This window comes from Artibeus jamaicensis, unplaced genomic scaffold, assembly GCF_021234435.1.
Source record: "Artibeus jamaicensis isolate MK-2021 breed Jamaican fruit bat unplaced genomic scaffold, CSHL_Jam_final scaffold_833, whole genome shotgun sequence".
Lineage (NCBI taxonomy): Eukaryota > Metazoa > Chordata > Mammalia > Chiroptera > Phyllostomidae > Artibeus > Artibeus jamaicensis.
The window spans coordinates 3,217,247-3,235,042 of NW_026522056.1; the positions used below are offsets into that span (position 1 = coordinate 3,217,247).

The following is a 17,796-nucleotide window of genomic DNA, read 5'->3' on the forward strand; positions in this document are numbered from 1 at the left end:
AGGGGAGGCCCACGCCCCCTCTGTGCAAATGGTACACATTTAACACAAATGCATCTTTTTATTACATTCAGTTGTTGATCAAGAAGAAGTTTCAGACGGCAGGTACATCCCCACTGTGGATCCTCAGAAATAACAGGTTTTTCCCGGCCAGCAAAGCAGGCAATGGGAGGTAACTCTTCTCCTGTCTCGTGTCTTAGAGACTCGTGGGCAAACATAGGGCAGCAGCCACCTAGCGTGCGTTCAGCCACCATGGAGATGTTTGCACTCCTTCCGAAGGCCCATTTGAGAGACGCTTCATTTCCATCTCAGAGCAAAGTGCGGCTCCTGATGGAGGAAGGCATCTTGGAGAAAAAGGAAAACCAATACCCTGCCATCTGGCATGCAAAATGCACAACCCGGAATAAACACGGTGCTAGCCTCCCTCACACCCTCCTCCTGGAGGCGGCGGCAGCGGGCTCACTTCATTAGCGCCCTCACAGCTTTAGCTGGATCGCAGCTCAGCTGCGCAGCCTGGGGCTCGGGCGAGGTGCTCTCCTGGGCTGCTTGGGGCTCCTGAAGCCAAGGTTCATTTTACTTCAAAAGCCTATACCCACCTGGTGCCTCTGTCTAGGCCTATTCCATTCAAAACAAATTTCACAAACACTTAGGATGTTACAGGTAAATAAAGAGAGAAAAATACAATATTTACTGCACCGGGCATTCTTATGTCCTGGCAAGGACACTTTGAAACAGTTGACTAATCTGGACTCTGAAGTACCAGAAGTACAATATTTTGTGTCTATTTTAACATTTATAGGTTTCTATATTCAACTTGACCCTTAAAATAGTTATGCCTCACTAGAGGAAGAGCTTGCAGCTGTGAACTTGTTTCCATTTTCTTCCTTCCATCTAGGGGGGCACGTGCTCCACCTCCACCTCCCGCCTCCCCGAGAGGAAACACCACGGCCTCCTGCCCTGGCAGGTGGGCAGGTACGAGGGGCCTGCAGAGACGCCCTGGTACCACCGCTGGTCACCAGCAGGGGGCCCACCTTCTGCCTGTCCAGTCCTCCACCCCTGCCTGTTGCTTTGAAAGGCTTTCTGACTCTGGAAAGAGCCCATTGCTGGTTTTTCTTCCTGTAATTCCTTGGTAATAGAAAATAAGATCTACTGTTAGAAGCCTGCAAACAGGCAACCTCTCAGTTGGGTGCTTCTCACCGGCACACTGCCATCGCCTCTGACGATCAATATCTCAGCCCGGTAGCCCTGCAGGGCCCACTGCTCCAGTCAGGAGGGCCAGCTCAGGGGGCATTTGCAAGGCAACAGGACTCTTGTCTGCTTGCAAAGTGACAGAGTTTGCAAGCGGGAAAACGTAAGAAACCTCACTGTCAGACCAAGCAGGCAGGCACAGATGTCCAAGAGAAAGAAAGGAACGGTGACAAGAAAAGAAGGGCTGTGGAAGGGGCACATGCACGTGTCTTCCTCCCACCTCGGTCTTCCCACACCGACGGCTGCTGTGTTCTTCCTGTGCACACGGTGCTCTAAAGGCACAGAATCAGGGTCCGAAGAAATGCCCACGAACAGACAATTCGTCTTTGACCCACAACAGGATTTCTGTTCACCTGGTGCAGACCCCACGGCCCGGCACACTGCCGGGTCACACGGGTCAAACCTGGCCGCTCCACAAACGGCTGCCGGGCCTCCGCACTGCGCGTAGCAGCCTGGCCGCCAGGCTCACGTTCTCCGGGCTTTCCCAGAGAAACGAACGTTGCGTGTTATGAACGTGATGTGGTAACGTGCCTCCCCCTCTAGATCGTAAGCTGTGGAAGGCCTAGCACAGTGGCAACGGCACTTAGTAGGGAGTCGGCGAGTATTTCTGAATGAATGATTAAAAGTTGTGTTTATCTTTGTTGGAAGTAAAAAAAGAATCATGAGATAGGACCTGACTCACAGCTTGAAATCTAGTTGGAAAGAGAAGCCACTCTCGTGTGGACAGGCAGGAACAGGCAACTGTCCAAGGCAGGGGTCTGTAGGTGCCAAGTCCATGTCCTAGTCCATGGAAGGACATGTCCAAGTCCTTCCTGAGAACACTCAGAAAGGTGGGTCACCAAACAGCCTGGGCCTTAATCAGGCACCAGGTAGGTCCACAGACTTGGACACAGAGAGGGAAACAAGACAAAAAGGTGAGCTGTGACCAGGAAAAGCTGTGATGCGGGGGCAAAAAAGGTATTTCTACAGGCACGTCCAGAAGGTTCTCCCGCCACAGAACCACAGGAGGCTTTGCACCGGTGGGCCCAGCCCAGGTGGAAAACCCTCTGTTGCTACTTATTTTGTACACATATCCCATTTCTTAAGGCTTTCACTGGCTAATCCAGGGAGGGAAGGAACCGGTGATGGGCTTCCTGCCCTGCAGCTGCACAGCCTGCAGATAATATCCATTCTCAGGAGCAGGAAGGAGTAAGGGCAGGAGCCTCCAGCCTCCCAAATTAGGGGCTTTTGTAGGAAATGGACAACCTCAGAAAAGAAATTTCAAGGACTCACGGGGCAACCAGCAGTTTGCTCTTCAGGCCAGCGGGGAAGGGTGGACCCGGCAGCAGAGAGGGGTGCGCTGGAAGTGGGGAGAGGGAAGGCCTAGAAAGAGACCTTGGCCCAGCCAGAAGGCCCCCAGGGACCCCAGCAGAGGCTGTGCGGGTCAGGGGAGAGGAGAGGGGAGCCCAGGGAGGACCTGTGGGGTGGTATTCCCAAAAAAGATGTGTCCACGTCAGTCTGGAATCAGTGAAAGGGACCTTACTTGGAGAAGCATCTTTGTAGACATTCAAGTTAAGGATCTTGACATGAGATCATCCGGGACTTTGGGTGGGTCTTAAACCCAACGACAAGTGACATTATATGAGGGAGGTTGACAGACGCAGGGCCAGATGAAGATGGAGCAGAGACTGGCGTGATGTCCCAGCAGCCCAGGGACATGCGCAGACCCAGACGCTGGGAGAGGAAGAGAGAGACCCTCTCATGGAGCCTGCAGAGGGACTATGGCCCAGCTGGATTGCAGACTTCTGGGCTCCAGCACCAGGAGAGAATCGACTTCTGCTGCTTTAAGCCACTGAGATTGTGGTACTTTGCTAAGGCAGCCTCGGGAAACTAGCACACCTGTGAGGAGGGAATGACGACTCGGAGGCAAAGCACACTCCCTGGGCTCTGAGCACAGGCCCTGCGACGTCTCCATCACTTTCTAGTGAGCAAAGCGGGAACGAGTCGCAGTGCTGCTGGGCAGAAGGGAGGTGCGCGGTGATTCTCACACTAGGCAGGAAGGTTATTTATTGGAATGAGCTCGCCTTTGCCAGACTGGCTTCTCTTCAGTGGTCCATCACCCCAGCTCTTAATTTCTCCTGAGCCCATCACCTACCATGGGGTCGGCCCAAGACCCTGGTAACCTTTGGGACACCAGGCCACAGGGGGAGGACCCACATACATAACTGCTTGGGTTCCTTTCTACATCCTGGGAAAATGCCAGCGCAGATGCTATTACTGTCCTACAGAAGGAAGATGACACACAGGGAGCATGAGCAATTCGCCCAGTGTCACAGTTAGGGAGGATCTTGCTGACCTCGGTCACCAGGAGGCTGGGTCCGGAGCCTTTGCACCTGACCGCCGTGGGCGCGCACTGTTCCCCGTCCCATCCTGACTCAGAGTTGTTCATGGGAAGTCTCGGGCATGTGAAACAGACTTCAAGAGTGCGAAGAAATAAAACTATATATAAAAACTACAGTGATGTTACTGAGAAATTTGTAGCTATAAACAACCACATTAAAAAAGAAAAAAAGACCTCATATTGATAACAAAACCTTTTACCTTAATAAACCAGACAAAGAAAAAAACTAAACCCGATGCAGGCAGAAAGACGAAATAATCAAGATTAGAGCAGAGGCAGTGAAACAGAGAGCAGAAAGGCGATGGAGAAAAACCAGTGACACCAAAATGGGGTCTTGGAAAAAATCAACAAACCTGACAAGTCTTTAGTGAGATCAGTGATTTGCAACCTTGCTATTCTCATGGCACACATAAACAAATTACTAAAATTCTGCAACATACCAAAAAAATACATTTTTTGCCAATCTCTCTAAAAAAAACTAGGTATAATTTTGATTCATTCAGACCAAATGGCTATTGTTGTGTTGGCTGCTGTCATTTTTTTATTTGACAGTCTAAAGAGAAAGAGGTCTGTGCCCCGAATGAACAGTCAGGTACAGCATGTTTTATAGTCTCGTGGCATACCTGGTGTGCCATGACACACAGGTGGATAATCACTGAGCTACACTGACCAAGAACAGAAGAGTCAAATCATTAAAATCAGTAATAATGGAGGGGACATTAGTAATGACCTTACAAAAGCAGAGGTTTTAAAAGAAATTACCGAAGACCTAACTAAATGGAAAGAAACAGCGGTCAAGGGTTGGAAGACTTAACACTGTCCATTCCCCAAACTGACGTGCAGAGTCAGCACAACCGCTGTCAAAGGCCAGGTGCCACATCTGCAGAAATCAGAGTGCTGACCCTAAAATCCGCGTGAAAATCAAAGACGCTCAGAAGAGCCAAACAACCAGGAAGAGAAGGACCAAGTTGGAAGACTCACATTTTCTGATTTCAAAAGTGACTGCTAATCCTTAGTGACGGGGGCCGTGCGGCACGGGCACACGGACACAAGGCAACAGATCAGAACAGACTCCACACGTGAGCTCACACGGTGACAGCCAGTGGTTCCCAGCAAAACGCCAGGACAATGTGATGGCAAAGAATGCCCTAAAGCAAATGATGCTGGGACAACTGGATATTCAAATGCAAAATAATAATAATAATAATAATAATAATAATAATAATAATGCTAGCCCCTACCTCATTCCATACCTAAAAATTAACTCCAAATGTATCAAATACCTAAAGTTCAGAGCTAAAAACATAAAAACCTTAGAAGGAAAACATAAGTGTAAATCTCTATCATGTCAGATTAGGAAATGCTTTCTTAAGATAAGACAAGCAACCAAAGAAAAAGTGGGTAAATTGGATTTCGTCAAAATTTAAAACTTTTGTATTACAAAGGAAACTATCAAGAAAGTAAAGATAACCAACAAAATAGCATAACATATTTGCAAATTATATATTTGACAAGTCTAGTATCTAGAATATATGAAAAACTGTTACAACTTAATAATAAAAATACTAATAACCCAATTAAAAATCAGTAAAGGGCTTAGCCCTGGCTGGTGTGGCTCAGTGGATTGAGTGCTGGCCTATGAACCAAAAGATCGCCAGTTCAATTCCCAGTGAGGGCACATGCCTGGGTTGCGCGCCAGGTCCCCAGTAGGCGGTGTGCAAGAGACAACTGATGGATGTATCTCTTGCAAACATCAATGTTTTTCTCCCTCTCTTTCTCCCTCCCTTCCTCTCTCTAAAAATAAGTAAATAAGATCTTTTTAAAATTAGTAAAAGACTTAAATAGACATTTCTTCAGAGGAAATAGAGAAATGGTCAACAAAGACAAGGGAGGACGGTCAACATCTTCAGTCATTATGAGTAAGAAAATGTAAATCAAAACCACTTCACCCCCACGAGCCCAGCTACAATAAAAAAGTCAGCGGCCAACAACAAGTGTTAGCAGGATGTGGGGAAACAAGAGGCCTCCATGCAGCGGGTGGGTGTAACGTGGGGCAGCCACCACGGCGGAGAGGCTGGCAGTTTCTCAAAAAGTGAAACACAGAGGTACCATATGATCTGGCATTCTATCCCTAGGTATATACCCAAAAGAAGTGAAAACGATATGTTTGTACAAAAATCTTGCACAAGAATGTCCTTAGCAGCATTATTCACAATAACCACAAAGTGTCGACAAACCAAACGTGCACCCATGGATGCCAGATTAACAAAGTGTGGTGCCCCATAGAACGGGACAGCATCCATCCTTGGAAGGAACCAAGTGCTGACACACGCTTCAACTCGGAAACCCTGGAGGACATCACGCTGGGTGAAGGCTGCTGGGCACAAAGTACCACGTGCTGTGGGGCTCCATTTCTGCAAAATGTGCAGACCAGGCAAATCCACAGACAGAGAGCACATCAGTGGGGCCCAGGGAGGGCCGGGTGTGCCTGCTCATCGGGATGAGACCACAGCCAGTGGCGATAGCTATGTCACCTGGTGAATACACTGCGATTATGCACTTTAAAAGGTTGAGTTTTATGTATGCAAAGAATGTTCTTTAGGGAAAACAACCTACAGGAGGAGGTGAGGTGAGGAAAGGAAAGTCACTGGCCCCTCAGAAACTTCTGAGTTCCTCCACCAGAAAATACAGGCCCCTGTGGGAATCCCACTCCTCCCCCCTCAGTACACCCCTGGGGTGGACCCTGTGCCCCAGGACTCTGAGCAAAATGTGCTGGTGTGAGTACACATGTACACATGTAGTGTGTATAAACATGTGTACGTGTGCACACCGGTGTAATGGCATGTGCACTAGCATATGTGCTAGTGTGTACTAGAGTTGTGTATCAGCATGTGTATTACTATGTGAGAGTGTCGGGCCCCCAACCTCCGGGCCGTGGACGGGTATGGATCTGTGGCCTGTTGGGAACCGGGCCGCACAGCAGGAGGGGAGCTGGAATGCAATACACGTGAATCACCCCGAAACCATCCCCAACCTACCCCAGTCCCTGGAAAAACTGTCTTCCATGAAATCGGTCCCTGGTACCAAAAAAGGTTGGGGACTGCTGTGCTCGTGTGTATAATAGTGCATACTAGTGTGTGTATTAGCATGTGAGTTCTTGTGTACTAGGTGTATTAGTGTGTGTGTTAGTGTATGTATTAGTGTATACTAGTGGGTATGCTTCAGTGCACATACTAAAGGGTGTGACAGGCCCAAACCCTGCTTGGCAGTCACAGAATGGTTGCAGGGAAAGGGAGCCTCATCCTGTCCCCTCTCCAGAGATCCCTTCCTGCTGTGCTGGACAGAACGGGCCCTGGAACATGCGCTGGAACATGCCCAGCACACAGGCGTCGCTGAGCACCTGCAGGGCGTCAGGCCCTGCTCCAAGTGTCCAGAAGACAGCAGGGGAAATGCACGGAACAGAGCAATCATCAACCACTGCAGTGTGGAGGGGCATGGGGCAGGGGCCCAGAGGGCTGGCTACGCCTGCTCCAGAAGGGGATGACTCCTTGGGGACAGCTGAGTCAAGACCTGAATTAAGGGGCATCTGGAGAAAGGGCATTCCAGGCAGAGGGTGATAGGGGCAAAGGCTGAAGCAGGGTGGGCTTGAGTGAGAATCTACAGGGAAGCCATGTCTGGGCGGCGTGGGGACAGAGGCCCTGGCCCGACAACGTCAGTACCAGCGCCTCCTGTGCACGTGGGGGAGGGACTGAAAGCTGACCTGCAGTGCTGATGAAAACAGTTGTGCAGCTGACCGCTGGGGGACAGAACCTAGAACTCGGTGAGGTAGGTGGTTAACATCCTGACATTCAAACGGGTATTTGAGCAGGAAAACTGTCGACAGAGTCACATTGGCACACAGCTTCAAGAAAGCACTTTGGAACAGGCACAGTTCATCCCTTTGCATGAATTTGAACCCAGTTGGAAAAGCAGGGTTGCTGGGGCCCAGTCCTAACAAGATGCGCTCCACACAGCAGTTGTCTGCAAGGATCCAAAACACACCAGGCAGCCTGAGGCCGTCATGGTTCCAGTCTGTTCCAGCGGCCAGAGGCACTGCCTCCCAGGAAACACTGGGACGCATGGATTCTTCCTGATTCCCACTCTTACATCTTCTCTAAACCAAAGCTCCTTAAAAAAAAACAAAAAAAGAGGCCACGTGCACAGCACACTCCTGTGTTTCATAACAGAACCCCAAGCCCATGGCCCGAGTTCCAAGTCACCCGCCTCTGGGATTTTCTGTGCCAGCAGTGGGCGTGGATGTGGAAATAGCTGCACGCCCACATTTCAGGCGGCTGCTGCTGACAGTCAGTCCTGACTTCAGACGATTGTGTTCCTGGAAACCACAGCCTAACAACGTACAGCCTAGTAAGACACAGAGCTGCAACGGCTGCAGCGTTCTGGTGCATCACACACGGAGCAGACCCTTCCACCCTCCACCTGGCACCGTGGGGCTAGACGGGGCCACTCTGGGGCCAGGGCTCCCAGCCCACCTCTGTTCGCCCTCCAGGTCCCACTCAGCCCGGGCCTTCCTCTCTCCCCGCCACTAACACAATTTCTTGTTCTATGTGAGGCTTGTGTTAAGCAGCCTTAAGTCCTTTTAGAGCAAGGAATAAACCAGTAAACAAATAAGAAAATGGGCAACTCTCTCCTCAGGGCTACAAAATCTGAGAGCCCTGCAACTACTTTAAGAGGAATAGAAATCATGAAGGAGTGAGGATGAACCTCGCTGAACTCATCTCCCACATACTCCCCAGTCCCCGGGGAGCCTGGAATTCTCACCTTCTGCACCTGCTACACATGTTCTATACCCCATCTTTTTCTTCCCCATTTAATTAATTATTGTTCAAGTACAGTTTTCTGTATTTTACTCCCATCCCAGCCCAACGCCCCAGTGTTCCCCACCTCCCTCCCATTTCAACCCCCCTTAGTTGTTGTCCACATGTCCTTTATACTAGTTCCTGTGAACCCTTCCCCTTTTCCCCTGAAATTCCCTCCCTTCTCCCCTCTGGTCCCTATCAGCCTGTTCTCTATTTCAGTGTTTTTGGTTATATTTTGCTTGCTTGTTAGTTTCGTTGTTTAGGTTCCTGTTAAAGGTGAGATTATATGATATTTGGCTTTCACCGCCTGGCTTATTTCACTCAGCATGATGCTTTCCAGTTCCATCCATGTTGATACAAAGGGTAGGAGCTCCTTCTTTCTCTCTGCTGCATAGAATTCCATTGTGTATATGTACCATAGTTTTTTGATCCATTCATTTCCTGATGGGCACCTAGGTTGCTTCCACCACTTGGCTATTGTAAATTGTGCTGCTGTGAACATTGGGGTGTATAGGTTCTTTTGGATTGGTGTTTCAGGGTTCTTAGGTTATAATCCTAGCAGTAGAATTGCTGGGTCAAAAGGAAGATCCATTTTTAGTTTTCTGAGAAAATTCCATACTGTTTTCCATAATGGTTGTACCAGTCTGCAATCCCATCAACAGTGAACTAGGGTCCCCTTCTCCCCACAACCTCTCCAACATTTGTTGTTTGTTGCTTTGTTTATGATGGCCATTCTGACCAGTGCAAAGTGGTATCTCATTGTGGGTTTAATTTGCATCTCTCTGATAGCTAGCGATATTGAGCATCTTTTCATGTGTCTCTGGATCCTCTGTATGTCCTCCTTGGAAAAGTACCTGTTCAAGTCCTTTGCCCACTTTTTAATTGGGTTGCTTGTCTTCTTAGAGTGGAGTGGTGTGAGTTCTTTGTATATTTTGGAGATTAAACCCTTGTCTGAGGTATCATTGGCAAATATGTTTTCCCATACAGTTGGTTCTCTTTTTATTTTAATACTGTTTTCTTTAGCCATGCAGAAGCTTTTTATTTTGACGAGATCCTATTTGTTTATTCTTTGCTTTATGTCCTTTGCCCTAGGGGACATATCCATAAGAATGTTGCTGTGTGAAATATCTGAGATTTTCCTGCCAATGTTCTCCTCTAAGACTTTAATGGTGTCACTGCTTATGTTCAAGTCTTTTATACCCCGTCTTTTATCGAGCCCTACACCATGTCCTTTAGCACATGCTGCGCTGTGTCACTGCACCGTGTCCTCCTGTGTGGTCTACAGTGACGGCCCTGCAGCCCACACTGACCGTCAGATGATGAATGTGCACTGGACAGCCAAGACAGGTCCCTTGGAGAGTAAACAATGGGGGACTCTCCTCACTGCCTTTGTCCAGACCCTGCTCGTGGGCAAGTGAGAGTAGAATCCTGGTTCCTCATTTGTAACAGCGTGAAACACCAACCTCTTTGCCTAAACAATAACTTTGGCTGGTCACTGCGTTACTGAGTGCATCAAGAGCATGCCAGAACCTCTAAAAATGATGTCATCTGGGGGAACCATTGAGTCGGTGAATCTGATTCATTTGTGTGAAAAACAACCAGCTGCCCCACTCCCAGGGGTCAGAGTTACTATTCTGGGGCAAACTCGTGTCTTACCGCGCGGCCAGCTTGTGGCAGACAACACCCGTGTCGGTGATGACTTCACTCAGCCTCAGTTCCAAGTGGACCTTGCCCTGAAAGGCACAAGGATAGAGGGTCACAGGGGAACAATCACACAAAATGTTCACAAATGGTGGCTACCTCTGCCCCCACGTGGCATCCACTGTACTCCCTCCGGCCCCCACCCAGATCCCAGTGACGAGGATGGCGTGACTTCCAGAGGTTAAAGGTTCCAATCCATCAGGCACACTGGGCTCCCAGCTCCACTGGTGGCAGGGAGATGGGCACCGAGAAGCCTCGGCCTGGGCCTGGGCACACATGGCGGCAAATGCGCCCAACCACTGCCCAGCTGTGGGAAGGGCTGGACACTATCCTTTCGGGCCTTTTTCTCACCTGTACGACAGAGTGGCCTCAGGGAGGACAAGAGCGATGGTCAGGCAGGATGCCCAGCAATAAGTCCTGGACATAGGACCAGACTACCAGCATTGCATCCTGGTGACCATGGGTCTGGGCCCAGCTTCTGGCTGACCTCACCCTGACATGAGCAAACCCTCAGGGCTAATAACTGAGGGAGGGGCCTCAGTACCATGCAAGCTCTGAAGGGGCCAGGCCAATGCCCCAAGTGACAGCAATGACACTGACAAAGCTGATTTCCTGTGGCTTTTTCACTGAGCACCGGCCAGGGTTTAGAACTTCCCGCACTGTCCCATAATTCTCAGCACGTCCCATGGAGTGGGCACAGTCATCCTCTGCTAAGAGGAGAACACTGAGGCTGACAGCAATCGGCAACCTGCCTTCTAAAACCAAACCCAGGACAACTGCTCGTGATAAAACAGAGTAAGGCCCTGGCTGGTGTGGCTCAATGGCCTGAGCACAGGACTTTGAAGCAAAGGGTCGCCGGTTCGATTCCCAGTCAGGGCACATGCCTGGGTTGCAGGCCAGGTCCCCCGTAGGGGGTGCATGAGAGGGAACCACACATAGATGTTTCTCTCCTCTTTCTCCCTCCCTTGACTTCTCTAAAAATAAATAAATAAAATCTTTCTAAAAAATTAAAAAACAGGGTAAGAACACCTCACAAAACTGTCTCCTGTGAAGTCTGGTTCCTCATCTGCCTTCTCAAAGGTACTGGGCGCTTTCTTGGTTTAATTTGGCCGCGACCATTCAGACTGATATTCCACTGATTCATTCTAAATGGGCTTCTAAGAAGTGAACGAATGTGTCTGGAGTGAGATGGCGCCCCCGCGGCCGACGCCCAGGCTGGCCGTCCTGTTTCCTGTTTTTCCCAGCGGAGGACAACGCGTCCGCACCAGCAGACCCTGTGACTGCTCACGTTTCCTCTCTGAGGGCAGACACTTCCGTACCAAGGTGGCAGATACTGTCGGCCAAGTTGTTTTGTTATTATTTTCTGGGGATTTGGGAGAGGAGGGTGCGGGTAGAACAAAACAATACAAACGCTATACATAACTACAAGGACTTTCCCTCAGAGACTAACTCACAGACCTGCGGTTCAGAAGTTCACATCTGTTGTCACTCAGCATCGCTGACGGTTGGGGCCACCACGTGGTCTGGGCATCCCAGCACCTCCAGCACAAACAACCCAGCCCACAAATGCCGACGCCCAGAGGGACTGGGGGCCACGCCTCACACCTCAGCACGGGCAGGAAGTTTGGGTTTTCTGGGCTCAGCCTCTGCACAGCTGGCGTCTGAGCTCACAGAGCACTGGACACAGACGTCCTGGTCTGAGCATCAACCTGCTCAGCCACATACGTCAAGGCCAAGTGCAGGGTCAGGAAGGAGGCCTGACCTTGCCCTTTCCTTCCTGGAATTCCTTAAGCCCTTAGAAAGATTCAAGCTGGGTCCTGGTACCTGGACAACTGCTGACACCGACTGTCTGGAAAACCCTTCCCATAGGAAGGTCTGCCACATGAGTCAGGTTCTCAGACATGATCTGGAGGCCGCTGCTGGGGGCTGCCGTGATGGCCCGTCAGTGCTCTTTTCTGAATATGTACTTTCAGACCAAGGTCACTAAAACAAACGGGAGCACTCAGCAGAGCTCAGTGGCTGCTGGGCATCCTTGGAGGAGCCGAGGGAGGACTCGCTGGTGGCTGAGTAAGAGACTGCCTCCCTGCCCACCCGACACCAAGGAGGACACAAGCCATGGGAGGGAGGGAATGCTCCCAGATTCCAGTGTACATGTTGGCAGCCGCGACTGGCTGTGCGGACAGCCCACAGCTCAGGTCTGTTCCTGCCAATCGCCTAGTTCTGTTCCTTGCATAGGGTCAGGGAAGGAACAGGAGTGACTACTTCTTTTTAATAAAGTGATTTACCAGAGACCTTTAAAAACATCAGTTCCAGGAGGAAGCAAGCCGTTTTTTAAAATTGTCCTCTCCCCTCCTTCTGTGACTCACTGGTCTCTTGCTGACCCGAGTTTTGTGACTCTTTCAGACACATGCCTTTTACTATGAATTATAGAGAAGATGGATTCAAGAAAATAGATAGCATCCTCTACCCTTCTAAAAACCATAAATGTGACATTTTAAAATGAAACTCGCTGTAGGGAAAAGATTGTCATTGGACTTTTAAAGGCCAGCTGGAATCGGGGCAGCGCTGCTCCTTCGGTGGCAGGGCCATTTCATGGGTGGGCACCCAGAGAACTGATGAGGCAAAGCACGCCGCTCAGCGCCCGGGACTTCATGAGCAGCCGACACACGCCATTCTTCCTTCTTCTCCTCATAGTAATAATGATCATGTGTTTCCATCCATAATTCACGAAGTCAGTATAGTGTCACGCAGATAAGGACTGGGCTCAGAAGGACAGGGACTTGTCCATGGCCGTGCAAAGGCATTAGTTATGGAACAGTGCAAACACTCCACACGGCATTACAGTGAACACATGCATCCGTGTTTCTGAGATTTGTGCTGAGGGAGCAGTTTTGGATATTGATTGTGGTGGTAGTTACACAAATGTATACACGTGATGATCTGCACAGGATGCACATATGCACACATGATAATTTGCACAGGATTTGTGTGCATACACATGTGTGTGCGCACTGGTACACGTGCATGCATGTAACATGGGTGAGATCTTAATGGGCTCTGTGTATCGCAGGACCGTCAACGTCCTGGTTGTGACCTCATACCAGGCACAGAGAATGCTACCATGGGGCACCAGGGTGAAGGAGCATGGACCCTTCTTCACTATTGTTAGTCTTGGAGTATAAATAGGAGAGCACACCATTTGCTAATCATTATTCCGCTGTGTACCTTCTGTGACTTCCTGTGAATCTGTCACCCTTTCAAAATTAAAAGTTAAAAAAAAAGGCAAGAAAGAAAAAGAAAAGTTACACTTGCCAATAATAAAATCCAGTTTAACTCTGGGGGAGACACAGCCAGAGACTGCCGCGGCTGCTTGCAGGGGCCACCGCTGACGGTGCCACAGGATGTGTCACTTAAAAAAAGTGACGGGGGAAAGAGTCAGAAGAAAAAACAGGAGTGGCTCCAGCCACAGAGCACCATTTCACAGCCCATCACTTCGGGAACCTTCTGTCTAGAGATGAGCCTTCCAAGTCACCGGAGCAGGTGAGGTCGCCCATTGTATTCCAGGTGTTAGTGTTCATCTCACTGTCAGAACTCTGCTTTTCAATGGCAGAGTCATTGGTTCTGCAGTAATTACAGTGTCTTCTAATTTACAGCACACTTGGGCCCCTGGGTCAGAACTAATTAAGTGTGCAACACCGTCACAACGCCTCCCTTTGGCTCGGCTCCTCAACCCCTCCCTCTGGCTGCCTCTTTGTTCAAGTTGTGGATCCAACCCAGCGGCCTCCAGGGCCTGTGCATCCCGCAGCCTCAGCAGGCAGAAACCCTGAACCCCCTGCCTGCACTCTCAAAGCTCAGCCAAAGCCAAGATTCCAGGAAGAAGCATGAGAACTGAGGGCCAGCCAGGCCTCTAATGCTGGGCGAGGGGCCCAGGAGTGGTACATGCCAGGCAGGGCCAGGGCAACGCATCAGACACCACCCAGCTGTTCACAAAACCCTGCTTCGTGGATGAGGAGACAGAGGCGTGGAGAGGCCCCACCCTGGCCTATTTCACCAGCGAGTGGGGGCACTGAGCTCTGAGCTGGGCCTGCCTGTGCCGGAGGCCCTGCGCCATCGCACACCCCTGCCAGGCCTTGGCGTCTCACAGCAACCACTGAGGAGAGCACTCGAGTGTCTCAGCACTGCGGCTGCTGTGCTGTCCGGCCGTGCTCCCAGGCTTAGAGTTCTAGCCCCTGCCTTGGAGCAGATTTAACTGGAAATCACACCAACCAGGGTCACAAGAGAGGAGATGTGGCCACTGTCCTGACTGGTGTTCAGGTGTGCTCCTGGACACTCAGCACGGGGAGCGACCCTGAGCTATGGGAAGGTTCTAGGGCAGCCTTATGGGGAAGGGTTAGGGTCCTGGGTCCCTGCAGTCTCCCCTGCTCGGGAGAGAAACCCTCAGTGCTGGGGGGTAGCTCTCACCACTGGACAGGGGCTCAGTCCCAGTTGACATGCTGCCCAGGCAAGCCGGGGTGAGCCCAGGACCCTTCAGACGATTGGAACCTCTTCGGAGAGGTCACTTCTTCAAGCTCTAAACACTTCTTTGCTGAGTGCGGGGAGCTTGAAAACACATTTGGTGACCTCCCGCAGACACTGGTGAGGTTCCATGCGCTGTTCTCACTCCGCAGCTTCATGTTTTCTTATCCAGATTGTCTCTTCACCCTCAGTTATGTTATTGTTCTTCCATATTTTGTATTTTTAAAGCTGCTTCAATCATGCATGGCAAAGTATGACAATAACCAACTGAACAAACAAAATTAACAAGCCTATCCTTACTGTACATAAAAGGACACAACTTGCTAACCATTATTCTGTTAAAACCAAAACTCTATACCTATTTCTTTAACCACAATCTGAGTGTATTCCACCCCAAAGACCCCCTGTGACCCACAGGTTGTGCTGGGGTCTCACCTGAACTTCTGAGTCAGCGTCAACGTGCTGCAGCTGGAACCAGGTGTCCCTGTTGTGGTACTTCTGCAGGTCTTCCTTCTGGATGGCCACCTTCCCTGAAACCAACAGCAAGAGGAAAAGCAGTCAGGAGGGGCAACAGGCCCTCCAGGCACAATGAGGCTCACCGAGGTTCATGAGCATAAGTTCACCCCATTTTTTCTGCCATTTCGAATGGTATAATCCAAAAAAGATGATCAGATCAATCAATAATGCCACACTGTCTTCCTTCCTCTCTGACCTCTGTGTGCCGCATGTCATCCTGAGGTGCCCACGTCCTACCCCGATGGCAGAACACACACCGCCTGCCACGCCCATGGTGGCCGCAGGTCTTCCAGGTCTCACACCGGAGCACAGCCCAGTAGGCACAGGGCCCACCTCGTACGAGCATTTTTACCACCTACATGTCACCCAAGGTGGTTTTAGCAGGGTGGGGGCACCAGGTGGGGGTTATTTCCTCCAGATGAGAAAACCGCTTTGCCCGGCATCTGCACAGCGAACTGCCCGGGACCTGGAGGAGCGAGGGGTGGGGATGTGAGAGGAGCACTGAGGGCAGTCACGGGGCCACTCGGGCAGTGAGAGACGCCACGCCCATCACCATCGCCATCCACGCTGCAAAGTGGGGACAGGGCAGTGCATGCTCGGTACGGCTCAAGGAGGACTTCCCAGAAATGTGTGTGTGTGTGTACTTGTATGAGCTATAGCTCAGAATACACGTGTGTGCATACTTAGCGTACATAGTGCGTGCGCATATGTACATAGGAATAGTATGTGCACGCTGTGTGTGTGTGTGCACAGTCAGCTTATATAACACACATGTGCATATTAGCTTACACAGCTTGTGTGCATACATGTGCACACCGGGCCCACAGTCAACAGTGGCACACCTGTACTCAGGTTAGTTCACAGCAAGAACAAAAACTGAGGATGCAGTTGCAATGAATCACCAACCTCCTTTTGCCCACCTGGGTCTATGTGTCAATGTCTCTCAAAGTGCGATCGCAGACCACCTACACAGAAACACCTGGAGAGTGTCCTCAAATGACGTCCCTGGGCCCTGCCCAGATGCGGAAACCAATCTCTGGAGTGGGGTCCTGGCACCTTCGTTTTCGAAACAGGCCCAGGGAACTTCTGCGGGCCCCAAAGTGTGAGGCTGCACGCTCTACATAGTTTTACGTTCTTCACACGGGCTTGGTGCTAGGAGCTGGGATTTCAATCAAAAAGCACATGTAGTAAGTACATGTGTTGATATATGCATTACGTATTCTCTGTGCATGGTTGTTTCCCTGCCTTTCCTCCATCATTTCTTCTTCCCCAAATGTCCTCAACCCAGGGGTCCCTCTGCAATGAGGTCCCAAAGGCCCGCACAAAACCCTGCTAGGGCCCCCTCCCACTCCGCTCCTCAATGACAGATTTCAGTAAGGAGGAGGACACCCTGCTGTTCGGTGTGGTGGGAGTCCAGAATGTGCCACCCCAAAACGCCACTTTGGCATCAGGATTACTTGAGCAGAAGCAAACGAGAACCAGCAGATTCAGGAAGAAGGTGGCCACCCGAACTACCCGTATATGGCTACAAGGAAAAACTGACCAGAGTGTCAGTGGCCACGAAGGAGATGGACAGTCGGCACCAACGTGGCCCCGCACAAAAAACCTATTCCATTCGTTTCCCCATATATGTGCCGTCCCACTGCCTGCCACCCTTGGGGGCCCGAAACCTTTCCCCTCATCTTGTGCCGTCTCTGAAGTGCACTATTCCCCTGCCGAGATGCGGAACCAGTGCGAGTCTAGCCAACCCCGAGTTACTCACTGTGGGCATTTCTCCCGCACGCTGTGCACTGCGGGCATCAGTGCACTGCCTGTTTCTCTCTCGTTAATCTGTACTCGTCAGTCTGACTTCACAGGGCCCCAGCCGGGGACCTCCTGTGAGCAGAGAACAAGATTTCCTCTCTGATGGTCTTCACACCTTGTTCTGAGGACTTGATCAACCGAGGCCTGCTCCAGATGCCAGCCCCCGAGAGACTCACCCGTCAGCACAGATGGGACGTTTGAAAAACAAGACGAACGTGAAAAAGCTGATCCACGTGCGAGAGGGTGAAGGTGTCCGGAGAATCAGGACAACCGCTCCCACTGACACCTGCCTTTAGTCTCCCTCTGTCCGTCACGATGCCCCTCGTTCCTCCAGCACATTAACATTGTCTCGTAGTCCCGGAGGGAAGGTAACTGTGCCTCCCACTCCCCACACTGAGAAGGAGACTTGGGAGACACCCTGCAGTCATCCTCCCAGAGCTCCTCAGTTCGAGGTCAGTTAAGTTCACACAGCCAGTACTTTTGTCCACCTGTGAGGGGGACATAGCGCACAAGCACTTCAAGGGTCAATGCCACTGCCTATGTCAACCTCAATGGCTCCGTTCTCACGGGGCAGAGCCATCTGGGGCCAAATCCTGCCCAGCCACACAGTACATAATGGATTAAGTCAGTGCACACGGACAAAGTCAGCAGGTGGGAGAGCAAGAAAGATACAGGAAACACGCGACGGACACGGGCTGCAGAGAAAGTACACTCCACAGAAATTCGGAGACCCGAATCGCAGGCCGCACGGAACTTTCTCCAACACGCATCAAGCTACAA

The 17,796-nt window shown here is 50.7% G+C and overlaps 1 protein-coding gene across 1 annotated transcript in view; it reads right to left on the reverse strand.

Annotated features, from left to right (window-relative positions):
• Nucleotides 1–17,796, reverse strand: part of RASA3 (RAS p21 protein activator 3) — a 115,726-nt gene that overhangs the window by 29,593 nt on the left and 68,337 nt on the right. The window contains exons 4-5 of the mRNA XM_037125672.2: nucleotides 15,133–15,227; nucleotides 10,138–10,214 (exon numbers count right to left, since the gene is read on the reverse strand). Coding sequence (XP_036981567.1) covers nucleotides 10,138–10,214; nucleotides 15,133–15,227 — 172 coding nt within the window. The remainder of the gene's footprint in view (nucleotides 1–10,137; nucleotides 10,215–15,132; nucleotides 15,228–17,796) is intronic.